The sequence below is a fragment of the Oncorhynchus mykiss genome, chromosome 21 (assembly GCF_057628025.1).
Source record: "Oncorhynchus mykiss isolate SJ-2025 chromosome 21, ASM5762802v1, whole genome shotgun sequence".
Classification (NCBI taxonomy): Eukaryota; Metazoa; Chordata; class Actinopteri; order Salmoniformes; family Salmonidae; genus Oncorhynchus; species Oncorhynchus mykiss.
Window position 1 is genome coordinate 14,223,175 of NC_143042.1, and position 26,549 is coordinate 14,249,723.

Consider the following 26,549-nt stretch of genomic DNA (forward strand, 5'->3'; position numbering starts at 1 on the left):
AACCCTGATTCATACAGATTCTATCAGTCCATTGCCTGATTTGAATGGAACTTTGGCCCATATGATCTATTGGGAGAAGATAAAGGGCCTTTGCAAAGACCAGCACTATGGATCTAACTCTATTACAGACTAGAGTCAAACTGCTTCAATCAATGGTTTGAGAGTGGGACAACTGAACGGACGCGCTTGTTACTATTTATGAGTATGGCCTGGAGTTTTTCCTAACCACATGACCTGATCAGGAAAAACGCTGGGCCTTCCGTTATAGTAAACAGCATGCGCTTTTACTGTGAATGGCTTGAGACTGAGTGAATTTGACTTACCAGGCAGTGGGGGTGAGCAAGGGGACGGGGCCTCCTCCTTTACTTCAGAGTTCACAGACTCGACTTGCTCTTTAGCCCCGACCACAACCGCCTCTGGTTCTGGTTCTTTAGACCCATTCTCTACTGGTTCTGGCTGTACAGGCTTAATCACCTCTATGGGCTGTGGATCCTTCCCCTCAGTCTCTACCGGTTGTTCTGTACAGCAGATAACAGTGCCAGGCTGGAGCAGCATGCCTTGAGCAAAAGCACTGGCAGCCTCTCAAAAAAACTGCAGTAATATATATATATATATATATATATATATATATATATATATATATATATATATATATATATATATATATATATATATATACATATATATATACACACATATATATATATATACACATACATACACATACATACACACACACACACACACACACATTATATATATACAGTGCCTTGCGAAAGTATTCGGCCCCCTTGAACTTTGCGACCTTTTGCCACATTTCAGGCTTCAAACATAAAGATATAAAACTGTATTTTTTTTGTGAAGAATCAACAACAAGTGGGACACAATCATGAAGTGGAACGACATTTATTGGATATTTCAAACTTTTTTAACACTTCAAAAACTGAAAAATTGGGCGTGCAAAATTATTCAGCCCCTTTACTTTCAGTGCAGCAAACTCTCTCCAGAAGTACAGTGAGGATCTCTGAATGATCCAATGTTGACCTAAATGACTAATGATGATAAATACAATCCACCTGTGTGTAATCAAGTCTCCGTATAAATGCACCTGCACTGTGATAGTCTCAGAGGTCCGTTAAAAGCGCAGAGAGCATCATGATGAACAAGGAACACACCAGGCAGGTCCGAGATACTGTTGTGAAGAAGTTTAAAGACGGATTTGGATACAAAAAGATTTCCCAAGCTTTAAACATCCCAAGGAGCACTGTGCAAGCGATAATATTGAAATGGAAGGAGTATCAGACCACTGAAAATCTACCAAGACCTGGCTGTCCCTCTAGCTCATACAAGGAGAAGACTGATCAGAGATGCAGCCAAGAGGCCCATGATCACTCTGGATGAACTGCAGAGATCTACAGCTGAGGTGGGAGACTCTGTCCATAGGACAACAAATCAGTCGTATATTGCACAAATCTGGCCTTTATGGAAGAGTGGCAAGAAGAAAGCCATTTCTTAAAGATATCCATAAAAAGTGTCGTTTAAAGTTTGCCACAAGCCACCTGGGAGACACACCAAACATGTGGAAGAAGGTGCTCTGGTCAGATGAAACCAAAATTGAACTTTTTGGCAACAATGCAAAACGTTATGTTTGGCGTAAAAGCAACACAGCTCATCACCCTGAACACACCATCCCCACTGTCAAACATGGTGGTGGCAGCATCATGGTTTGGGCCTGCTTTTCTTCAGCAGGGACAGGGAAGATGGTTAAAATTGATGGGAAGATGGATGGAGCCAAATACAGGACCATTCTGGAAGAAAACCTGATGGAGTCTGCAAAAGACCTGAGACTGGGACGGAGATTTGTCTTCCAACAAGACAATGATCCAAAACATAAAGCAAAATCTACAATGGAATGGTTCAAAAATAAACATATCCAGGTGTTAGAATGGCCAAGTCAAAGTCCAGACCTGAATCCAATCGAGAATCTGTGGAAAGAACTGAAAACTGCTGTTCACAAATGCTCTCCATCCAACCTCACTGAGCTCGAGCTGTTTTGCAAGGAGGAATGGGAAAAAATGTCAGTCTCTCGATGTGCAAAACTGATAGAGACATACCCCAAGCGATTACAGCTGTAATCGCAGCAAAGCGCTACAAAGTATTAACTTAAGGGGGCTGAATAATTTTTCAGTTTTTGATTTGTTAAAAAAGTTTGAAATATCTAATAAATGTCGTTCCACTTCATGATTGTGTCCCACTTGTTGTTGATTCTTCACAAAAAAATACAGTTTTATATCTTTATGTTTGAAGCCTGAAATTTGGCAAAAGGTCGCAAAGTTCAAGGGGGCCGAATACTTTCGCAAGGCACTGTATATATATATATATATATATATACACATACATACATACATATATACACACACACACACACACACACAGTGGGGAGAACAAGTATTTGATACACTGCCCGTTTTTGCAGGTTTTCCTACTTACAAAGCATGTAGAGGTCTGTAATTTCTATCATAGGTACACTTCAACTATGAGAGACGGAATCTAAAAAATCCAGAAAATCACATTGTATGATTTTTAAGTAATTAATTTGCATTTTATTGCATGACATAACTATTTGATACATAAGAAAAGCAGAACTTAATATTTGGTACAGAAACCTTTGTTTGCAATTACAGAGATCATACGTTTCCTGTAGTTCTTGACCAGGTTTGCACACACTGCAGCAGGGATTTTGGCCCACTCCTCCATACAGACCCTCTCCAGATCCTTCAGGTTTCGGGGCTGTCGCTCGGAAATACGGACTTTCAGCTCCCTCCAAAGATTTTCTATTGGGTTCAGGTCTGGAGACTGGCTAGGCCACTCCAGGACCTTGAGATGCTTCTTACGGAGCCACTTCTTAGTTTCCCTGGCTGTGTGTTTCAGGTCGTTGTCATGCTGGAAGACCCAGCCACGACCCATCTTCAATGCTCTTACTGAGGGAAGGAGGTTGTTGGCCAAGATCTCGCGATACATGGCCCCATCCATCCTCCCCTCAATACGGTGCAGTCATCCTGTCCCCTTTGCAGAAAAGCATCCCAAAGAATGATGTTTCCACCTCCATGCTTCACGGTTGGGATGGTGTTCTTGGGGTTGTCCTTCTTCTTCCTCCAAACACGGCGAGTGGAGTTTAGACCAAAAAGCTATATTTTTGTCTCATCAGACCACATGACCTTCTCCCATTCCTCCTCTGGATCATCCAGATGGTCATTGGCAAACTTCAGATGGGCCTGGACATGCTCTGGCTTGAGCAGGGGGACCTTGCGTGCGCTGCAGGATTTTAATCCATGACGGCGTAGTGTGTTACTAATGATTTTCTTTGAGACTGTGGTCCCAGCTCTCTTCAGGTCATTGACCAGGTCCTGCCGTGTAGTTCTGGGCTGATCCCTCACCTTCCTCATGATCATTGATGCCCCACGAGGTGAGATCTTGCATGGAACCCCAGACCGAGGGTGATTGACCGTCATCTTGAACTTCTTCCATTTTCTAATAATTGTTGCCTTCTCACCAAGCTGCTTGCCTATTGTCCTGTAGCCCATCCCAGCCTTGTGCAGGTTTACAATGTTATCCCTGATGTCCTTACACAGCCTTCTGGTCTTGGCCTTTGTGGAGAGGTTGGAGTCTGTTTGATTGAGTGTGTGGACAGGTGTCTTTTATACAGGTAACGAGTTCAAACAGGTTCAGTTACAGGTAATGAGTGGAGAACAGGAGAGATTCTTAAAGAAAAACTAACAGGTCTGTGAGAGCCGGAATTCTTGCTGGTTTGTAGGTGATCAAATACTTATGTCATGCAATAAAATGCAAATTAATTACTTATAAATCATACAATGTGATTTTCTGGATTTTTGTTTTAGATTCCGCCTCTCACAGTTGAAGTGTACCTATAATAAAAAATGACAGACCTCTACATGCTTTGTAAGTAGGAAAACCTGCAAAATCGGCAGTGTATCAAATATTTGTTCTCCCCACTGTGTGTGTGTGTGTGTGTATATGGGGAGAACAAGTATTTGATAACCTGCAAAATCGGCAGTGTATCAAATACTTGTTCTCCCCATATACACACACACACACACACAGTGGGGAGAACAAATATTTGATACACTGCCGATTTTGCAGGTTTTCCTACTTACAAAGCATGTAGAGGTCTGTCATTTTTTAACATAGGTACATTTCAACTGTGAGAGGCGGAATCTAAAACAAAAATCCAGAAAATCACATTATATGATTTTCAAGTAATTCATTTGCATTAATTACAGTTGAAGTGTACCTATGATAAACATTAGAAACCTGCAAAATCGGCAGTGTATCAAATACTTGTTCTCCCCACTGTGTGTGTATATACACTGTATATGAGGTGCTGGCTGGGCATGAATAAGCATAGATAGCCAGCAACCAGAATGGGTCTTTCCATTGACAGTCATGTCTGAATGCATGACAGGCGATCAAAATTTATACAAATTATAAAAAAGTTATTTGCCAAATACGAAGAATAAATTAAGGGATGTTACCAATCTGGTCAGGTAGTCCTGGAGGTTTCAAGGAAGTATAGTTTTACTTATTCAGCAAGCTTGTACAATACTTAATTGCAATGTACCACAAGCTCTAAAAAAACGATTTTCATTATTTCACATAGCAAATCATAACAGTTCCCAGAAATTTGAACGTGACATGGTCAACGGAATCTATTATAAGTCTAATGATGGCTACCTGATGAATGTAACAATTAAACCTATACTTCCTCATTCACAATGAATGTACTTCCTGTGGATGATTCCATATTCCAATACAATACTTCAGTACCTCATATACACACACACACACACACACACACACACACACTTGGTAGAACAAGCACAAGCCAGTATTGGGGACAAAGCATCACAGCAACGTGAGCACGGGAGTGTGTTACAGTAGCAGCAGTGCAACTACAGAATTATGTGCATCATATGTGCTATTTATCAGGAAGTTGATTTATTCGGATCGCACGTAGACTATTTTGACTTATATGCGTTATGTTTGCATGTGAACGTGTGTGTCGTCGAGGAACAGTTGAGAAATCTCATTACAAAACACGAAAAACGGTGGACACACAACAACAAACACGCGTGTTATCAGTGTGGTGTGCAAATTAATCACCTGGGAAGAGTGGGGAAGGGGAGAAAAGAGGGGCATGACACCAGTGCATGGTTACCCACCTGGGGGTGGAGGTGAGACCTCGAGGGATATCTCAGGTGTGGGCATTGGCGCCTCACTACTGTCTGTGGCAACACTCTCTGAGTATGTGACAAATATAGCAGGGATGGAAGAGCTGCATTTAATAGCGCAAAGTCTCCACACCTAGTCTTTAACATACTCACTCTCACACCAATGGGCATACTAACTCACTGTATGCCCGACCTCCCTCGCCATTTTCCACTCAGTCACACACAGATTGGGACACATACAGTAAATCCACTGAATTCATTCGTACATATGCATGCACAATATCAAGTGGGATATTTTCTGAGTGTAGATTAACACATTTTCCCTTCAAGATTGTTTTTTTTTTTACAGCCATTTGGCTGAACCAGATTCATTGTTTTGGTGTGCTTGAGGGAATGTTTAAATGTTTTTTAATTTTTGAAAATGTAACCTTTACTTAACTAGGCAAGTCAGTTAAGAACAAATTCTTATATACAATGACGGCCTCGGAACAGTGGGTTAACTGCCTTGTTCAGGGGCAGAACGACAGATTTTTACCTTGTCAGCTCTGGGATTCGATTCAGCAACCTTTCGGTTACTGGCCCAACGTTCTAGGCTACCTGCCGCCCCAAAGATGATGGATGAAATACATTACAGGGTTCAAATGTGTCCTTCACTTACTGTATGACAGGTTTATTCAGAATTAATTTTGTCCAAATCTTTCTGGAGTATTCTTACTTTTGACTTTAAACTACACTATCAAATCTGAGACAATTCTCATTCTGAAGCACAATTGCGATATTTATGGCACAATTACGATTTAATACTTTCAGAGAAGTACGTAAAATCAAATCAGTGCCCGGCCAGGGATACATTTAGCCTAAACCTGTGTGTGAGCAGAGCTATTCCCCCCACTGTACGAAGCCCCAGGCCCAAGACGCTGCTCCCAAGGTCAAAGCCTGGTGCCGGCAGGCGGCCAATAACATGCCTGGTCACATGGGGGGTCAGGAGCGTCAGCTGAATCAACAGGCCTGGATCAGCCGGTCCGCCGGGGGAATGTGTAGATTCTGACCACTCGGTCGTCACCACTGACCACTGAGCCACAGTAATACAACAGTTATATTGCCAAGGACATGTAGACATTTACACTTTTACAGTGTTTAAACCAGCGACCGTGTTTCCACATTCACACTGAAGTCGAGGTGGAGTAGTCACATCACATACAGCCTCAGTCGTACCTTAATGTGATTTCACATTTGCACAAACATGGTTTCTACCATCCAATAGACCAAAACTGCCAACCTAATATGGGATACATTCTCTCCTGCATGACATAACCAATGTTTACCATAATAATTCTCTCATACCAACTTCTCTGCTCAAAGCCAGTGCTGTGTGAGGTGAAAGAACATTGTTCGGAATCACCCTTTACTGACCTTTTTCACCATTGGGTGTCTCATCTGCAAAACAGAGACAAAAGAGAACAATTCAAAAGTGGGCATTTTTGATTTAGTCAATTTGTTGCGCGCCACAGCAACTATCAAAATATTGATACTGTAAGTGGACACATCAAAGCAGCATGTGACCGTTTTTCTAAAAGTATTGAGAAGGTTGGATGTATACATGTTACACAGTTTAATGTATAGTATCATGACTAGGATGCTACTGCTATAAGCCTATGTCTTATGTCCCCAGTGAGCCACATCATCCCTGGGGTGCACAGCACCTTGTGTCTGAACACTATATAGTAGTAACTGATTATAAAAGGTACCAATTGACACACGTTGTTTGAACTCTGCACTGTCTGGACTGATCAAACCTGCACAGCGGGTCATGGCATCTATTTGAACACTACAATCTAAACCTATTAAAGGGACCTAAAGCTATGCCTCGGTGGATCAACGTCTCTATACATCCCTTGGTACGCCCTAGCCTATCGGGTTTGAACGTTTACCTTGTGTGTTATTAATGGGCTAGTGAAACAGAGTCACGTGTGTTCTCGTCTGGTCCTTACCAGAAGGTTAGATTTAAAATCTCCACTTTTGCGCAACAAAGTGGTTCTTCCTCTTTCCTCTTCCTATTGAAAGTCAATGCAAGTTTCACAAAGTTCCATTCTCATGTCATGTGCCAATATGCAGACTGGAGGAAAGGGGATTCCACCCAATCGTCACATTAGCCTAGTAGACTGAGGATGGATTACACAGTAACAGGCAAACACAGACATGGAGACCCCAGCAGACAGTGACAGATAGAGGCTACAAGAAGAGCACTTACCCCAAGACCGATATCAATCCACAGGGACTTTGGCATCAATAATAACAGATGTATATCTTGAGCCTGATAACCACGCTTATACCACTCACATTTGCATACAGTACAAGAAAACACGGGCATTTTGGGGGGGGGGGTACTGGCATCACACAAAGTAGATAGGATGATTTTAGAATGGTGGAGTCTTAGTCATTGACAAAAGGAAAAATGAGAGTGGCCGTGTCTAAATACCCGAATGCCGTGTCCGCAACAACACGTCTATTTCCTATGCTTCACCGGCACATTGATGTTCTGTAAGTGTGACGATATACATTTCAGAAAAGTGCAAGTATTCCAGAGAAATATACTGCAATTGGCATAATACCTTTTACAGGCTTTGACATGTAATATGTTTGATGCTGAAAGCTATACTTTTCCATATTTTTCAGGAGTTAAGTTCCAGGTGCATGGTAACAATTGATAAGTTGAAAGATAAGGGAAACCCACACACTGCTCTCGCTAGTATCACTGTTGTTTATTATGAAAAGAGAAACCTGCACACTGCTCTCACTAGTATCACTGTTGTTTATGATGAAAAAATAAACCTGCACACTGCTCTCGCTAGTAGCACTTTTTTATTGAAGCTTACGTGTCGGTCTCTTAGCCTTCATCAGAGCTTTTTGCTCTACTAAACTAAATAAACCATCTTTTGTATAATAATTGATTACATTTCAATAGCGCTTTCATAATCTCAAAGGGCATCAAAAGTAAAAAACAAAGAAGCAATAGATCATGAGTAGCCTAGCTTTAGTTAGCTAGGTCAACCAAGTCTGAGTGCATGTATCCTCCAAAGGTGGAGGGACAGTTCATGGCTTGATCAGAGGAAGGTGGTCAGGGACATGGTTGATGAAGATGGAGTCTGATGACGATCTTGTTGTGGGCTGCTCTGGGAGTCGGGTAGCTACTGGACTTCCTTCACAATGTATAGCACCCACTTGAGTGATGCCTCAGCAGCTCTGGGTGCCAGAAATCTCACCACCCGAGTAGTAGCCAGTCGTCCTCATTACGAGCCATCTGCCTCAGTACTGCATTCCTCTACTGCATCTGTCATTACTTTCAAGCTTCAGGTGACTCTTCCATTAATACATGCATAGGCCTACGGTACACCTAAATTTACTCCAAACACATTGTTCCAAATGCTAACTTTTTAGCTAACGTAAACCCAAAACAACAACACGGAAAGGTCACTCGGTGGGTCTACAGATGATCATTTCCGGTTCATATGAAGATGTAACTGACGGTGCTTTCAAGACAGCGGGGAACTTGGGGGGGAAAGAAACTGCTACGATTGGGAAAATAATTTTTGAACGGTCAACCCACTCGGAATTACAAGTCAGAAAGGCATCAACTTTGAGCTTTGACTTCTCTGCTCTGAAGATCACCGACGTTCTGATTTTTCCCAGTCTGACCTTGTTTCGTTTCCGTATTCCCAGTTGTCTTGAACGGACCAAAAGTAGTACATTTCGGCCGTGGCACACCTGCATACTTTTTACTAAACAGTGCGTGCTAAATAGTATGTAGTACGATTAGTACACAGAACGCAGTTTAAGTAAGTAGTAGGCAAGCCAGATTTCGGACACGGACGCTGACTGATTGCGTAAGGGAAGGAGAGGAAAAAGAGAGGGGGTGTAGGGGGAATTTTTGGAAGGTGATGACAGTGTACTTCCATAGCCCTGTTGCTAGCCTGTCCATTTCCACAGAGTGGCACTCAGCGATGAGCACTAGGCCTGGCACAACAGCCTGTGAATTCTGCAGGGTTGCCAGCCTTGCCACGCTGCACTGTGCCAGGCACGACGGGTCCTTTGTTAATGATCTGGAGAAATACTGTGCATTACAGTGCCATTCCTGTCTCTCTCTCTCTGTAAGACTGTCTGCCATGCCCCATTGTGACTTCTCTGTCCTCTCCCCTCTCTCTTCACATCTATTGCCTTTGACAATTTCCTCTGTCTTTTTAATATACAGTAACTCCCATCCATCTTTTATTCCTAAATCCCTGTGTGCTTAATTACAGTAATACTGTACATACTGTAATCCAAAGTCCATACACTATTAGATCCATAATGACTTCCCAACCACTCTACTCTCCAGTCTGCAACACAGCCAAAACCCCCGTTGTCCAGCCACTCCTTTGTGATTCCCACCGGACACAGTTCAGATTTAGACATTGACACATCTCACCAAAAACTTGGCGTTGGCTCATCACATCAGAATCCTATAGGGTCTCACAAACACACACATCAATGTGCACTACAGGGAGGCATTCTTTGTCTCCTCGTGGAGATCATGAGCGCAGAGAAAGGTTTTGTTTCACCTCAGTGAACTCCCCAGTGCAGCTGATCACGCTGCAGGTATGTTCAGCTGTCGCCCTTGCTGCTGTGCAGACAGATGGGCTCATGGTGACCCCAACGAGAGCCAAGCTGCCGTCTCTTCTTAATATAGACTCCAGAACTTTTGAATGCACACCTTTTATCAACACCCCTTCTTTGTGACTATTGTGTGTCAGTCGGACCGGCGGTCCACATAAGGGATAGTGTTCGTTCGTTTCAGAATGACAAACTCTTGATTCCTAGGAGCGCTGAGAATGAGTGCTGCTAGAAGTGAAAAGGCCACAGAAAGGAACTGCTGACGACCTCAGTGTGGATGTGGGGCTGTGGTTTGGTGATTAGCAGCCAACAGGGTCTCCCTGTGTTGTTTACCTAAGGGCTTGATTTATGTGGAGTGGTATTCGGAAAGCGACGACCATGCTGTCTGAGGTAACGGAGCAGGGAGAATGATGGGGGCTGAGCGGTTGTAAATATACAGAGGTGAGGATGTGGGCTTTCTTCCCAATGAAACCCAAAACTTTTGCTGAGAGCAGGCACAGTGGGTGTAGTGGATGATGCTGGTCATTTGACTCTGGATGGGAGTTTTAATGACCGTACGTCTGACTCCTTAGTGCCCTGAGTGAATCATCATCTAAAATGATGGTGTGACAATGGCGGGTGGTGAGGGAGTGAGAGCACAAGAGAGAGAGAGCGAGAGACAGCGACCAAGAGAGGATTAAAAGTCTGCTCATTATGAACTATTTCAGGGACCAAGGAATCCAGGTCCCAAGAGCTCCAAGGGCCACTCAGCCAGCCAGCCAGTCTGTCATCTCTCATCCTGCTTTTTAAAGACTTGGGTCTGCAGTCTAAACCCACACCACATCCAGCAGCCTCCTCTTCTTCAGCTGTTCAGAGTCATTTATAACAACAATACTTTTTTCACAGTCATTTATCTAGTCTTCTGCAACAGAGCAGCTATTTATGGGAGGCGGTTGTGTGTGGACTGGCATGCAACTGCCTCCCCTTTCCCTGTGTGTTTGTCTCCAACGGGATGATGAATGTTTATTATGCTGGATGAACTTTCTGGAGCCATCTCTCCTGTACTAATAAAACCCACTTTATTGTAGTGCTGTGTGTTATGTGTACAAGAGGAAGCTAAGCTGTCCAACAGTGTCATGGTGCATCACCCCAAAGCGACGTTGTAGATGTTACACTTATAGCTCACCCAGCCTCTCCTACACTACATTGAGATGTTGACATTTATTAAGAGCCCTATCAAAGCAACACGGGCAAACAAACTGGTACTGAAACCCGAATGAGACCAGTAAAGTGTTTTTGTGCTCACAGCTGACTTTTTAAAGATGACAAAAGGTAGATTGGACCGGTTGCTGCATACCTGGTCTAGTCCCAAAATGTATTGCCAACATATTTATTGAATCATTCCCATGAAAGCAATCTTGCAAAGCCCTCCCATTCTAGCCTATAAGCTCCATGGTCCTGCAGGGGAGAGAATACACCGGCAGAGTGGTCTGGATGTATGTGTGGAGAGAAGAGAGTGTGTGCCATTCCTGATGTGCGAGTACTGCAGCAGATAAAGCCACGGTCCACCAGAAGATGAACGGTTTAGAAGAAAACTTGTTATTCACTCCGTTGTGGTGGTGTTCTATTGATGAATATACTGTTCTGTTCCTGTACATGGGAATGTCTTACTATTGAGCAAAGTCCCCAAAGACCTGAACTAATGGAGAGGGAGGAAGTACTAGAATAGCGGAATTACAAACAAGACAGACACAGAGTGATTAAGTCTATGCAGACTAGCAGTGATATGCTATTGAGGGCTCTGCCATAGAAAGGAGGAGGGAGATGATTATGGAGTTGAATATGGGGGATGGGTTTGAGGAATCTTGTTTGGCTTCTGCTGCACAATAACATGTCATCCACCCTGCCATCGATTCATCAGTCATCAGCAAGACCGAGGACAGAATGTATCCATCACCCGGAAGGCATCTTCATTCCAACACGATCCCAAGAGTCCATCCAGATTGCATCACCCTTCAGGAGTCTTCTTCGCTGGTGTCCAGCTCAGCCCAGCGCAAAGCACCAGGGATCATTAACATTCCTCCACCAGTGCTCATCATGTCTCCCTCCAGGGGGCTCCTAATCACCATGAGACCACTGTCCATCATGCTAACAGCAGCAACAACAACAGTTTTTTTTATAAACCTCCATCTCCACAGATGAGGTAGAAACATCCAAGCAGAAATACAATACTGGTGTCACCAAAGTCACTTTCTCAATTACCGTAAGCAAATTCCTGGGAACTCTCAAAGTATAGTTTAGAGAACTTATTTTGTCTAATGCTAAATGACTACTCAATGCCAACAAACAAACAAAAAACCACCAAAATAATCATATTTTGGTTGGCCGTTAGCCTAATATTTACACAACAAGAAAAAGGAATTAAGGGTTAATGGAACTTTTCCTCATATTATATGCCAGTAGAGAAAATCAACGAATTATTACAACATGAAAGTAAAATAACATGCATTATCAGCTGTTGTTCATACATTAAACAAGCAGGATCATAGATGCAGTCTGAAATTCTAACAAAGCCTTGCTTCAGGAAAGGTTGTACAGTAGTTTGCTGAAACCCTTTCTGTACACTCAGTGAGGAGAACAGGGGCGCTCCTACCTTTTTTTGTGGGCTCTGGCATCTTGAGCCGGGTCCCAAGAAAAGCGTCAACGAATGAAAAGCTGCAGGCCGGTAGGTGCCTTCAGATCAGCGTGATTGTATGGGAGGCCAGGTGGAGCGTGGGAGCCCTCAGTCCAGAGGGTGAGAGATAAAGATGGGCAACCACCAGGGAAATTCTCTGGGACCCACAGACCAGAGTGATTGGAAGAGATGAGGAGGGCACAGTGTGGGACAGTATGGGAATCTCAATGGGGGAGAGGCGGCACTGTGACATCTAGGAGATGGGCTTCATGTCTTTATATAGCATGGCAGCAGTCCCCTCCTCTCTCTAGCTGACAGTACAGCTCCATCCTGCCCCTAGCATCACTGTCCTCACTGGCCTCTATGCCAGCTCTATAGGCTGCTCTCCCAGGGATTTGGTGTGGTGCTGGGTGGGGAGACTCTGGCAGAGGTGTGGTTCTTATTCTAAAGGCTCTGATTCCTCGTCCAAACAGTGGTGGATCCAAATTATTGGTTTCTGATGACTTCCTGAAGGTTGTCAGATGAAAGGATGCTGAGGTTAGCACTATGACGCACATAACTGGCCAGCCGCCAGTTTACTTTGAATTTCACACTGGCCCCTCAGGGCTGTGTGGCATCAAATGTCTTTCTGTACAGGTCTGATACGGGTACATACGCTACTATCCTAGAACTCTAAAATACCATATCAAAACCAGAACAGATAACACACTGTTTGTGAAATATATACACTTTTAGGAGTAATTCATGTATGCACGTTCAAAAAACAGAATTGGGACAGAACATTTCAACTGTGGCTTAATTCATTATTGTAATATATAGAAGGCAGACAGAGGCTCTTGGACCATCCATTGCCTATACAGTATCAAAATAAACAGCACTTTGGGAGTACAACACTTTGTGGATTTATTTAGTGTTCTGTGAACTGGATGCCACCATTGCCCAGGCTATCAACCCTGAATGAGATGGACATTGTGTGGGTGGGGCAAAACATCGTAGGGTTGCAAAATTTCTGGAACTCTCAATAAATTCCCTGGTTTTCCCGGAATCCCGGTTGGAGGATTCCCAGAGTCAGGCGGTAATAAGCAGGACATTTGGAACCCTCCAACCAGGATTTCTGGAAAAACTGGGAATTGATTGAACGTTCCAGGAATTTTGCAACCCAAAATAAGGCAATGAGGGAGGAGACTGGTCAGTTATGAAGAGTGGTAAATAGGAAATAAAAGCCAATGAGACATTTCGGGTGTGAGATTAATCTGATAGTTCCTGATGATTCAGTCACATTCGTTAGGCCTATACCAAGAGCTATTTGAGTGACTTTGTGGGTTCGCTGCACATAAAAAGATTGAGAAGACTAGCGTTATGCCAAGTGTCAGAGATCTGTGTAATCCTCGAGGGATGCTGTCCAAGTAAGTAGGCCTGCCTGCGGGGCCAATAAATACTGGAGAGCTGCCCTGGCGGTGGTTATATGGCCTATACTTAGAAAGCTGTCATGAACCTTGACATTTGACATATCCGACATGGAAAGGGGGTTTGATAGAGAATTTTGAGATTGGTGCGGTTGCTAGGAGGCTAATTAACCTTTTAGCACGTCGGGTGAGTGATAAATCAGGCAGTGGTCTCTAGTGAGGCTGTGACGTTTCGGCCAACAAGGCTTAAAGCTGTTGGGACTTAAAAGGAGAGGTCATCTTGGTGCTTTTATAAAACACACAATGAGGGCTTCTTATTGTGAGCAGTCCCAGGCTCCTGCTGAGACTTAACATAACATAACCACTCAACACCAGGATCCCATTTCCCCAACACTTCAGTTGTTCCTGAAAACTGTTCCACTGCATCTTGTGCTATCATTCACTGTATCAACAACATACCCAGATGTGACCAATATCAGCGCAGTGCTGCCCCTGTCCATTGGACACAAAAGACCACAGAAGACTGTTTACTGTATCTGAAACAACATCTCTGTCTGCAGCCTTTCAGGCTATCCTATTGAAATGGGACCGTAAAACCCTTCATAAAGAAACCCTGCAACTAATTTGTTGAATCTCTACATATGATACTGCACACCTACTATGCACATTGTCTCCTAATGACGTGGAAGACTTTAATGATTCACACCAGACAGATTTCATGAAGAAAAAAACATGTCCTTACTTAGGCCTAGTGTTAGGTGACTGCCTTCACAGATAGTTTTGAAGTATGTGGCCTTTCTTGGTAACAGACACACACATGCTCTGTACCCCATTTATAACTCAGAGTGGGCTCCAGTTGTAAATGCAAGGCTTAGGGCAGTATCATGTGGGTCTGCTACAAAGAGAACACAAAACCATTTGGAATTGCCTGGTCTGGGCAGGAGTTGGCATCCCAGGGGAGATTTAACCATGAGGTCACCCTTGAGAGCTGATAGGGACAACCAGGGGGAAACAGTGCCCCTCCGAGGAGCTACACTGACCCCTGCTGGTCACACAAGAACATAACAGCTCTTACCTTTCTACCCATTAAACACATGATGAAACTAACACCAACACATACACATGACATGTTTCCTGGCATGTACACATGCAGTATGTAGACATACTCTAGTCAATGATTACATGAAATTGTTAACCTCACACAAAAGGAGAGATCACACAGACCAGGCAAAGTATCACACTCAGCCAAGAGACTGCTATTACAGTGACGCTCATTACTGCATAATTCTGTTCCCATAGGAGAATGGCCCATTTTAAACGTTGAGGGTAGCATGGAAAGTAGACTGTAAATAGACTTACTCCTACCTCCTTATGGTGATGGAACTCTCCATGCTCTGATCAAATGTCTCTCTGACTTCAGGGTCCAATTTTTTAAAGGTTATCTCTCCGGATTTTGGCTATCGGATAGGATTAAATGCAAAGAAATTGAATGAAAAGAACAGGGGTCCCCATTCAAGTCAATGATTCATCCATTCTATTTTTATGCATTTAATCCTAGCCGATAGGCGAAATACAGATGGATAACTTTGGGAAAACTGGGCCCAAGAGGCATTCCTGAGAGCATATGAACCTCTCTGGACTGGTTGACGAAAATTTCCAGAAACCTCCAGCTCTCCAGTTCATGTGCCAAAAAATATGGAGCTTGAATGACAAAAAAAAAAAGCTTTACTATGCCTACTGTAGTAACATAATAGGTATACTGCCTAAATGATATCCTAATATTTATGTATAGCCTTGAAATATTTTCCTGCAATATGGGCCCCTCGAACCAACAGCATTTGGCACTGTTTATGGCTATTGTATAGGTAGTATAGTAAAATGACACCTAGGAACAGCCAACCGTTGTAGGCCTAATAGAACACATCTGTAGCAATTCGGCTAACAGCCAACCTAAATATTTGTATTCAGTCAGTTGGCTCGATAACTTTATAAGCTTCCTGTAGGGGCATATTCATTCCGCTGATTCTCTTTCAAAACGTTTCTTAAACCGAAGCAAACGGAACGAAACCGGGAGGGACATACCTGAATGTGTCCAATAGAAACTCGTTTCGTTTTGCTACTGGCGGAATGAATACACTGACTCTTCACAAACAACTAAAACGGAACATTTCCTTGAACAAAATATTGGCCTATGAAAGAAAATGCAGTAGCCCGAACTCACCTAGGCACTCTGCAGCGTTGTCTCAACTGGTTTTTATGTATAAGAAATAGGCCTACATACTTTTTCAAATAAACGTTTACATGGTGTTTATAAGGTGGAAACATGGCATCTCTCGATCGTGTCAACCGTTCTTATGACACCTCAGTGGTGTCAACAGCTGGACAGGTAAAATGAATAATTATGCACGCGCTCCACAGCGGCCTCGGATTTTTCCTGCGGTGTATTTAGTTCCCATCATGCAAATGTCGAGACATAATTACATTTAGTTGAAAAACTGAATGGATTATGTAATTAATTACATTAATTGAAAATGCATCAATACCAGACTAGTCCCCCGACATGGTCACGTGATCTGGGTATTTGTTACAATTACATTATTTTTCATTATTTTTATTAGACTTTATTAACATTTAACAAGAAAAAAACACAAGTAAACATTATGAAACATAAATATTATAAAATATATATTATAAACTGGGGTGGTCCGAGCCCTTAATGCTGATTGGCTCAAAGCCGTGGTATATTTATGCAATAATGCCTGGGGGGGTGTGGTACTCTATATGGCCAATAAACCACAGCTAAGGGCTGTTCTTAGGCGACGCAAGGTGGAGTGCTAGGACACTGCCCTTAGCCATGGTATATTGGCCATATATCACAAACCCCTGAGGTGCCTTATTGCTATTATAAACTGGCTGCCAACGTAATTGGAGCATTAAAAATAAATGTTTTGTCATACCCATGGTATATGGTCTGAAATACCAAGCCTTTCAGCCAGTCAGCATTCAGGGCTCGAACTCCCCACTTTATAACAACAAGCCTTATACCAAGGGTATGAACAAAATATTTATTTTTACTCTTCTAATTACATTGGTAACCAGTTTATAATAGCAATAAGGCACCTTGGGGGATTTGTGTTATATAGCCAATATACCACGGCTAAGGGCTGTATCCAGGGTTGCGTCTTGCCTAAGAACAGCCCATAGCCATGGTATATTAGCCATATACTACACCCCCTCTGACAATATTGCCCAAATGTACACTGAGTATATAAAAAAATAATTGATTTAGGCTATAGATTTTTAACAGTAGCTATGCCTGCTGTTTGAGATTTTACAGGTACAGTCGGAAGTTTACATACACTTAGGTTGGAGTCATTAAAAGTAGTTTTTCAACCTCTCCACAAATTTCTTGTTAACAAACTATAGTTTTGGCAAGTCGGTTAGGAAATCTACTTTGTGCATGACACAAGTACTTTTTCCAACAATTGTTTACAGACAGATTATTTCACTTATAATTTACTGTATCACAATTCCAGTGTGTCAGAAGATTACATACACTAAGTTGACTGTGCCTTTAAACAGCTTTGAAAATTCCAGAAAATTAAGTCATGGCTTTATAAGCTTCTGATAGACTATTGGACACTATTTGAGTCAATTGGAGGTGTACCTGTGGATGCATTTCAAGGTCTACCTTCAATATCAGTGCCTCTTTGCTTGACATCATGGGAAAATCAAAAGAAATCAGCCAAGAACTCAGAAAAAAAATTGTAGACCTCCACAAGTCTTGTTCATCCTTGGGAGCAATTTCCAAACGCCTGAACGTACCACGGTCATCTGTACAAACAATAGTACGCAAGTATAAACACCATGGGACCACGCAGCCGTCATACCGCTCAGGAAGGAGACGCGTTCTGTCTCCTAGAGATGAACGTACTTTGGTGTACGAAAAGTGCAAATCAATCCCAAAACAACAGCAAAGGACCTTGTGAAGATGCTGGAGGAAACAGGTACAAAAGTATGTGTATCCACAGTAAAACGAGTCCTATATCAACATAACCTGAAAGGCCTCTCAGCAAGGAAGAAGCCACTACTCCAAAACCACCATAAAAAAGCCAGACTACGGTTTGCAACTGCTCATGGGGACAAAGATCGTACTTTTTGGAGAAATGTCCTCTAGTCTGATGAAACAAAAATATAACTGTTTGGCCATAATGACCATCGTTATGTTTGGAGGAAAAAGGGAAAGCTTGCAAGCCGAAGAACACCATCCCAAACATGAAGCACGGGGGTGGCAGCATCATGTTGTGGGGGTGCTTTGCTGCAGGAGGGACTGGTGCACTTCACAAAATACATGGCATCATGAGGGAGGAAAATTATGTGGGTATATTGAAGCAACATCAGTCAGGATGTTAAAGCTTGGTTGGAAATGGGTCTTCCAAATGGACATTGACCCCAAGCATACTTCCAAAATTGTAGCAAAATGGCTAAAGGACAACAAAGTCAAGGTATTGGAGTGGCCATTACAAAGCCCTGACTTCAATCCTATAGAAAATCTGTGGGCAGAACTGAAAAAGCGTGTGCGAGCAAGGAGGCCTACAAACCTTAGTCAGTTACACCAGATCTGTCAGGAGGAATGGGCCAAAATTCACAAAATTTATTGTGGGAAGCTTGTGGAAGGCTACCCAAAACATTTGACCCAAGTTAAACAATTTAAAGGCAATGCTACCAAATACTAATTGAGTGGATGTAAACTTCTGACCCACTGTGAATGTGATGAAAGAAATAAAAGCTGAAATAAATCATTCTCTCTACTATTATTCTGACATTTCACATTCTTAAAATAAAGTGGTGATCCTATCTGACCTAAGACAGGGAATTTTTACTAGGATTGAATGTTGGGAATTGTGAAAAACTGAGTTTAAATGTATTTGGCTAAGGTGTATGTAAACTTCCGACTTCAACTGTATATGACTGGCATGTAGTGTAGGCTTTTGCTATAGGATACTACACTGAATTTACAAAACATTAAGGACACCTGCTCTATCTATGACAGACTGACCAGTTGAATCCAGGTGAAAGCTATGATCCCTTATTGGTGTAACCTGTTAAATCCACTTAAAAAGTATTCTTTAAACTGTCTCCTCCCCTTCATCTACACTGATTGAAGTGGATTTAACAAGTGACACCAATAAGGGATCATAGCTTTCACCTGGATTCAACTGGTCAGCCTGTCATGGATAGAGCAGGTGTCCTTAATGTTTTGTACAGTCAGTTTAGTATCCTATAGCAGAAGCCTACACAACATGCCAGTCATATACCTCTGTCTGTGTAAAATATCACACAGCAGGCCTAGCTACTGATAAAAATCTACAGACTAAATCAAGTCAGTCTTCAAATTATTGATGATTGATTTGATGATGATCGAATTGATGATTGATATTTACAATAGATTACAGTTTTTCATGTGAAAATGTGTCCTTTACAGTTTTCCCTGATGACACTTCCTCAAGGCACTCAAGGTCGCTCTGCTAAACTGATAGGTCAGTTTCATCTTCACCTTGAAGATCTCTCCAGACCGGGCGTAGTTCCTCAGCGCCCTGGACATCTTCTGGTAGGTCATGGGCCTCCTGTTGCCTTTCCTCTGCCCCCAGAGTGCTGCTACCTGTTCCTTGTTCCGGGAAGAGAAGCGGAACACTCCGTCTGCTGCCGCTGGCACCCAGGAAACGCAGTGGGCCATGCCAAGGTTCTCCAGCATCTCAAACAAGAAGTGAAACAGACGCACCTTTCTACCTGTAACCACAGTAACAATGATGGAGCGGTTAACAATATCCCGTCATAATTGATGATAAAAATCCCTTTGTGAGATGACCAGCTGTGATGGTGTTCAGTTTTAAAGTTGTAAACATTTAGCTCATTTGATATGTATGTAAAACATACAGAGAGAGATAAGCGGAGTATGGGACCATTGTCTTTTACAGTTAAAGGCAGGTCTCTTTAGGCATTGGTCCCTCAGGGCAGAATGAGTTCCAGTGGCAATATCTACTAACCACAAAAAGGGAACTTGCCTCTTTCACCAGGTCCAATGTGGTGTGTGGGTGCTGGTCTTGCTGGCATAGTATGTGGCAAAATGTGGTCTGTCCCTTTCTCAGACGTAGTGGTGTTTTGGTCCAGTAGTGTTGTTGTGTAGCCACCGTGTGATTGCATAGCCTGAAAAACATTTTTTTTTTTTAACCAACTGAGTTGTATGACTGAGACAAGCAGAACATCACCCAATAAACTATAGCCCTATACTGTGTATCTTTCAAAGATCAAAGTGCTGTCTATGACATGCTGACCTAAGCATCATGGGGAGGCTTATATCTGTCGTTCTGCCCCTGAACAAGGCAGTTAACCCACTGTACCTAGGCCGTCATTGAAAGTAATAATTTGTCAGTAACTGACTTGCATAGTTAAATAAAGGTCAAATAAAAAAAAAATGTAAAAAAAAATATATATATAATTGAATGCATACCTCTTCCTCATGGCACCAGTGATCACAACAAGTTTCACCAGAGTTTCCTTCCATTGTCACTGGTGTAGGCAAAGCACAGACACCTCCCACTGCAATAGTGTGGAAAAAGAGGTGGCATTAAAAATATACAATAATCCATTTATTTGTGTGATTCATAACGCTAATAGAGAACAACCTTTTTCTCCGCCATCTCCAGTGCCCTGTCTGTAGTGTTCCTCCAGAAAGTCCAAAATCACCTCCAGATCTGTCTGGTTATCTTCGAAAGAATTCTGACAAAGATAACCGATTCAAATTGTACAGCAGACTCACACATACAGTTCAGTTTGAAAGTGTGACGTCAATATACATCACTGTGCAGTTATCCTTAAGCTTATAACGGTCTCATATTTACCATCGTTGTCGGATGCTCGTAGATTGCTGCAGTCACAGGTCCTGATCCCAGGTTTTGCACAGAGTTGTGTGTGTTAGATGAAATGCATGAAGGAACTGTGTGACACCCAGGCTTTTATTATGCCTCCGCAACATGACAGCCAGTTGGGGCTGCCTTGCTTATCGCCTGGCCTGCACCACTCACCACAACTAGGCTACCGTAATAAACTTTCACCACAGGAACAATGACCACCACCCCACAAAGCCCACCACCAGAGAAGCACTGTCTCCCAGGACAGACCACATCCTCACCGCTGGGCAAGATAAGAGCAGCCATGGGCTCTCTTGACAGGAAAACAGCACTTATCACAATGGTTTGCCTTTTGGGATAGCGATACACCTTGTGTTCATGTCTTACAGAGTGTGGATTGATGGGGAATTGTGAGTGAGGGGTAGACAGTGTTGTTATTGCCGTTGCACAAGCAGACATATTTGGCTCATTCAACAAAGTTCATGGTTTTCTCTTTTTTTCCCCCTCTTTTTTTCCTCGGACACAACAAGGATGGGACACTTGTTGGAACTCATGACATTTTCACCATTGTTAGGTAAGCAAGAATGGCACGGTTATGAAGTCAGTGTTGAAGTCAGTGTTGAAGTCAGTATTGAAGTCAGTGTTGATGCAGTGTTGAATAATTCATTGCCTAAAATAAAACCGTATACACAGTACAAATACAAATTATACAAAAGTGATTTATTAAAATACATCAATGTGTGTGAGATACAAAGGATTTCAATTCATTATTTACAAAATGACATGCAGTAATACATGTTCGTATTTGAAACCAACATTGTAATTCTTTCCCTTTACATGTACAGTACCCACACCGAAGGCTTGTAACTGGTTCACAGTTCTCATAGGTAAAAAAAAAAGTGAAAATATTATCATTATTTACATATTCAATGATCCACAATACCTGATCAATGGTCATTACATTTTTTTAAATGGCAAAAGGTGCTGACTAACGGAGAGTAAACATTTTTTAATTTTCTTTACCATGACTGTTACGTTTCCTGACCCCCATAACACAATGGCTGCATAACAAGGCCCAGTTGTAGGCCCCCGCAGAAGAATGCAGGAGTAACAGTATGAATTGACAGCTAGCTAAAGCAGCTTTTAACCTCTGTTATTTTCCACAGTGACATTACCTGAGTTCATAACTTGGTGACTGTGGATGAAGTGAAGCTTGTGGCAAGATCACAGTCTCCCTGGAGGGAGTAATGTTCATACCAGCTGTGCCAGTCAGGTGCAGCAGCAGAGCCATAGTAAGCCTGTTCAGCTGGGGCATGCTGCTGGTGGAGGAGCACCTCCCGCCCAGGGTGGCCAGCCCCGGGGTGCCCGGCGGGGGGAATGACGTGACTGATGCCCCCAAGCCTCTGGATGATCGACGGGTTGAACTGGTAGGTGAGTTTGCGGCGCACCTTTACGATTTCGCCCGTTCGGCTGTAGTTGCGCAGCGCCCGTGCCATCTTCTGATAGGTCATGGTCTTGCGGTTGCCCTTGCGCTTGCCCCAGCACTCGGCCAACTTCTCTTTGTTCTTGGAGATGAAGTGGAAGGTGCTGCTGCCACGGTCCGTCCACTGGATGGAGTCAGCCATGTTGGGATCGCCCAGAGCCTCATGCAGGTACTCATAAAGACGCAGCTTCTTGCGACCTGATGAGATTAAAAGGTTGACTATAATAAAATCATAAACAGGCAGAGATTCAGTTGTAATGATGTCAATTTGATACTTGGCAATCAATAGAATACTAAAGTATTAGAAACATGTTCAATTCTAGCGTGTGTAGTTGTACTCTCTCACATCTCTTACAGACATTGTCATCACTCATCACTGGTGGCCAAACACTGCTCACCTTTGCCGTTCCTCGGTGGCGGTGCGATGGAGTAGAACTGGGGGTACTCCACAGTTACAGATGGACCCAGTGAGTCGTAAGGAACAACATGAGGCCATGACTGGCAGGACGAGGAGAGAAAAACTGGTCAGGTCAGTCACATCCACATGAGACATGACACATACATGTACTGTAACCTTACATCACAGTTGTGCAAACTTGGAGAAGTCAGTCAATAGTACTATACTGGTCAAATACAACCACTTGTTCTGTACGCTCACCGTCTGCTCATTCCAGTCATATGGACCTGGCACATCAGAAGGGTGGGTGATGGGGTAGCAGCACATTATGCTCGATCGCGTTGGAGGCTCAAAGTACTTATACTCTAAGTAGTGGGAGAAAAATATAGTCATTCAATACAGTCTTCACTGCCAGAACCAATGAGACTAAAATGTATTGAATCATTTTTCAGGCATGCTCAATACAAAGAAAGTATAAACAATAATGTCTGTACAATAATGATTGTTAGCTTTCAGATTTAAATCTGGTTTTCTGGCATGAGTGTTGAAGTGTAAGTTTACCTGTATCACAATACGGATCGTCAGAGTGCCGTTGAATCACATCAATTGCATCCTGGAAGTGCTGGTTGATGTCATTATCCAGGGAGATCTAGGAAAACATCAATAACGTGCAATCAACTACAATGTCGTAATTAGGAGAAAAGTTAAGCTACAAAATGAATAGGAATAAATGCCTTATTCTAGAACAACATGAAATGTACTTAAAATAAAAACTAAATTGATCTTCAATCTGTCATGACTCACCATTTTGTATGTTTGAGCGTGAACTTCAGACAAGGCAAGCAGTGTCTGACCACTGTCTGTGTGAGATGGATGTACTTGTGCAGGTGTATATATAGTGGTGTAAGCCCCCAATATTCACCTTTCGGCTAAAACAAAGTGTCAGAAAAGAGATTGGTTGATTTAAATGTGTCAATGTCAATTCGTGGTTGGCAACACTTCTCTTTTTGGAAGAGCAGATCAGATACACCTCCCACAATCACTCTTTCACACTGTTACTAGATCAGATCACATGAATAATAATAACCTCTCTTATGACTTCATTTATCCAGGAATGTCCTTCAATAGCATTCTAATTAGCATTTTTGGGTAGATATTTATAAACATGCATGTTATCTTACCATAAATGCTCTTCAGTAAATATAGACTTTACTGTAAATTGAAATCTGAGACCCTTGAACTGCTGAGGGATATGTCTATATAATTTCCATTATATTGTTTTACTGGGTTTTAAGTGTATTGTCTGACGTGGCTAACACTTACAGAGCCTATAGAATATCTACACCCCCTTTGATGCGTTATAAAGTGGGGTTGAAATAGATGTATTTGTAATTTTTTTGTCATTGATCTAGGCAAAATACTCCATAATGTCAAAGTGAAAAGAAAATTCTACACATTTTTACAAATTAATAAAAATGTAATAACTAAAATATAGTCGTTACGTAAGTTTTCACCTCCTTTGTTTAGGCAAGCCTAAATTAATTCAGATGTCAAATTTGGCTTAACAAATCACATAATAAGTTGCATGGGCTCACTCTATGGGAAATAATAGTGGTTGATTTTTGGGTAACAATAACAAATCAAACATTGAATATATCTTTAAGCATGGTCAAGTTAATAATTATGTTGTGGATGATGTATTAAATCACCCATACACATCAAAAATGCAGTCGTCCTTCTGAACTGAGCTGCAGGACAGGAAGGAAACTGCTTAGGGATGTCACCACGAGGCCATTGATGATTTTAAAAACAGCTACAGAGTTCAACGGCTGTGATGGGAGAAAACAGGATGAACAACATTGTCACGACTTCCACTGAAGTCGTTTCCTCTCCTTGTTCGGGCGGTGTTCGGCGGTCAGCGTCACTGGTCTTCTAGCCATCGTCGATCCACTTTTCATTTTCCATTTGTTTTGTCTTGTTTTCCTACACACCTGGTTTCCATTTTCCTCATTAAGTGTTGTGTATTTAACCCTCTGTTCCCCCCATGTTCTTGTGTGAAATTGTTTGTTTTTAAGTGCCTGTGCACTATGTTACTGGTGCGCGTCGGGTTTTGTACCCATGTAGGTTATTTTTTTATTGCCGTTGGTTTTTGAAATTAAACTATTACCTATTTCTGCTCTCCTGCGTCTGACTTCACTGGCACCAGTTCCGCAACCCTTACAAACATTGTAGTGACTCTAGAATAATTACCTAAACAGCAGAGTGAAAAGAAGAATAAAAATATACAGAATATGCAGGATATCCTGTATTCACTAAAGTAAAAAAAATACACTTTTGGCCTAAATGCAAAGCCTTATGTTTGGTGGAAATCCAACACAACACATCACTGAGTAACTGCCTCCTTATTTTCAAGCATGGTGGTGTCTGCATCATGGCATGGGTATGCTTGACATCAGCAAAAACTGGGATGTTTTTCAGGATGAAAATAAACTGGATGGAGCTAAGCACAGGCAAAATCCTAGAGGAAAACCTGCTTCATCTGCTTTCCACCAGACACCGGGAGAGGAATTCACCTTTCAGATGGACAATAACCAACAACACAAAGTCAAATCTACACTGAAGTTGCTTACCAAGAAGACAGTGAATGTTTTGACTTAAATCTGCTTGAAAACCTATGGCAAGACTTTAAAATGGCTGTCTAGCCATGATCCCCAATACCTTGACAGAGCTTGAAGAATTTTGAAAAGAATAATAGGTGAATATTGCACAATCCAGATGTGCAAAGCTCTTATGTAATCGCTGCCAGAGGTGTGTCATGTATTGACTCAGGGGGGTGAATACTTATCTAATCAAGCTATATTAGTGTTTTCATTTTTCATTCACCTTTTTTTTATGTTGTGTTGTGTAGATCGTTGACAAAAAAAGTACAATTAAATACATTTTTTGTCCCACTTTGTAATATATTAAAATGTGAAGAAAATCCAAGGGGGTGTAGATTTTCTATAGGCACTGTATCTGTAACCAAACTGCAGTCGTTGACATCAAGTGATAAAAACCCTATTAGTTTTCCATTCTAAAGCTTGAGTATAAGCTCCATGTAGCCTTTAGCCCATTTAACATTTTTTCATAGTAAGTTATTATGGACACAGTGGAGATGGTGTAGTGAAGTAGTGAACATAGTGAAAAGTGTTGCATCATGTCTGGTAAATAGTTGATCTGTATTTCAGTAGATTAGCAATCTGTTGGTTTTAGAATTGATAGAATGTTGCTGATTTATCCTGACTTGTAATGGATATTACTGTATGCCTAAGACAAACACAATAAGGCGTGCATGATGAGTGTTTATTTCAGCAGGAGACTGAAAAGTAGATGATTAAAAACCATACTTCCCTAATTCTAATGATGGAATCATCTGCACCTGTTAAAAAAAACCTTGTGTAACTTGATTGCACCTTCTGAACCACTAGGGATTGCTAATGTACACATCGCAGTTTCTATATTTTTAACAGCATTTGTTGATTTCATTTTCACACTCGATACTTCAAAGCATTTAACAAACTAGGTGATGATGAAACAAATACAATACACAAGTACCGTAACTATAACTTGCTGTGAGTCGATTACATAAATTTAACCTTTTTGAGATGATTAACGTAATTATTAAATATTTCAGTAAATCAATGTGAGCCACACCGTCTAGTCACTGTTGCAACCATATGTTGTACAGATATCACACATTTTAATAAATAGATATGTGTTGCTTAACTGGAACTGTGCATTATGGGTCAGATTTTTGACCT

General features: G+C 42.0%; 3 protein-coding genes across 53 annotated transcripts in view; all 3 read right to left on the minus strand.

The window, feature by feature from the left end:
* Positions 1–13,059, minus strand: part of LOC110500059 (myosin binding protein C1) — a 38,331-nt gene extending 25,272 nt beyond the window's left edge. For 21 of the 50 annotated variants that reach the window (XM_090213933.1, XM_090213930.1, XM_090213927.1 and 18 more), the window contains exons 1-4: positions 12,532–13,059; positions 6,663–6,686; positions 5,241–5,318; positions 324–518 (exon numbers count right to left, since the gene is read on the minus strand). In XM_090213933.1, coding sequence (XP_090070059.1) covers positions 324–518; positions 5,241–5,318; positions 6,663–6,686; positions 12,532–12,553 — 319 coding nt within the window. In that variant the 5' untranslated portion in view covers positions 12,554–13,059. The remainder of the gene's footprint in view (positions 1–323; positions 519–5,240; positions 5,319–6,662; positions 6,687–12,531) is intronic. The other 29 variants (XM_090213945.1, XM_090213952.1, XM_090213940.1 and 26 more) reach the window with 6 other exon arrangements.
* Positions 13,060–19,437: 6,378 nt separating this feature from the next.
* On the minus strand, positions 19,438–21,175 carry LOC149972997 (uncharacterized). The gene is made up of 5 exons (XM_090214992.1): positions 21,044–21,175; positions 20,642–20,738; positions 20,470–20,558; positions 20,020–20,165; positions 19,438–19,744 (listed from the first exon to the last, which is right to left on the minus strand). The coding sequence occupies exons 1-5, from the start codon at positions 21,173–21,175 to the stop codon at positions 19,438–19,440; spliced, it is 771 nt and encodes a 256-aa protein (XP_090071118.1).
* A 397-nt stretch (positions 21,176–21,572) lies between these two features.
* On the minus strand, positions 21,573–23,690 carry LOC110500061 (transcription factor Spi-C). 2 transcript variants are annotated; one of them, XM_021577204.3, is made up of 5 exons: positions 23,554–23,690; positions 23,311–23,398; positions 23,011–23,114; positions 22,751–22,850; positions 21,573–22,550 (listed from the first exon to the last, which is right to left on the minus strand). In XM_021577204.3, exons 1-5 carry the CDS (start codon positions 23,554–23,556, stop codon positions 22,051–22,053), a joined length of 795 nt encoding a protein of 264 aa, XP_021432879.2. In that variant the 5' UTR covers positions 23,557–23,690; the 3' UTR covers positions 21,573–22,050. The 2 variants fall into 2 exon arrangements, with proteins under 2 accessions (XP_021432879.2, XP_021432878.2); XM_021577203.3 differs by having other exon boundaries at positions 21,573–22,571.
* Positions 23,691–26,549: the final 2,859 nt, after the last annotated feature.

Coding starts and splice junctions, on each gene's coding strand:
- LOC149972997 (XM_090214992.1), bottom strand. CDS start 21,175: ATGGCTGCTCTTATCTTGCCCAGCGGTGAGGATGTGGTCTGTCCTGGG. Junction 20,559..20,641: donor AGATGGCGGAGAAAAAGGTT/GTTCTCTATTAG, acceptor ACACTATTGCAG/TGGGAGGTGTCTGTGCTTTG. Junction 19,745..20,019: donor GGACCTGGTGAAAGAGGCAA/GTTCCCTTTTTG, acceptor GGTTACAGGTAG/AAAGGTGCGTCTGTTTCACT.
- LOC110500061 (XM_021577203.3), bottom strand. Junction 23,115..23,310: donor CGATCCGTATTGTGATACAG/GTAAACTTACAC, acceptor CCCACTACTTAG/AGTATAAGTACTTTGAGCCT. Junction 22,572..22,750: donor GCCACCGAGGAACGGCAAAG/GTGAGCAGTGTT, acceptor ATTTTATTATAG/TCAACCTTTTAATCTCATCA.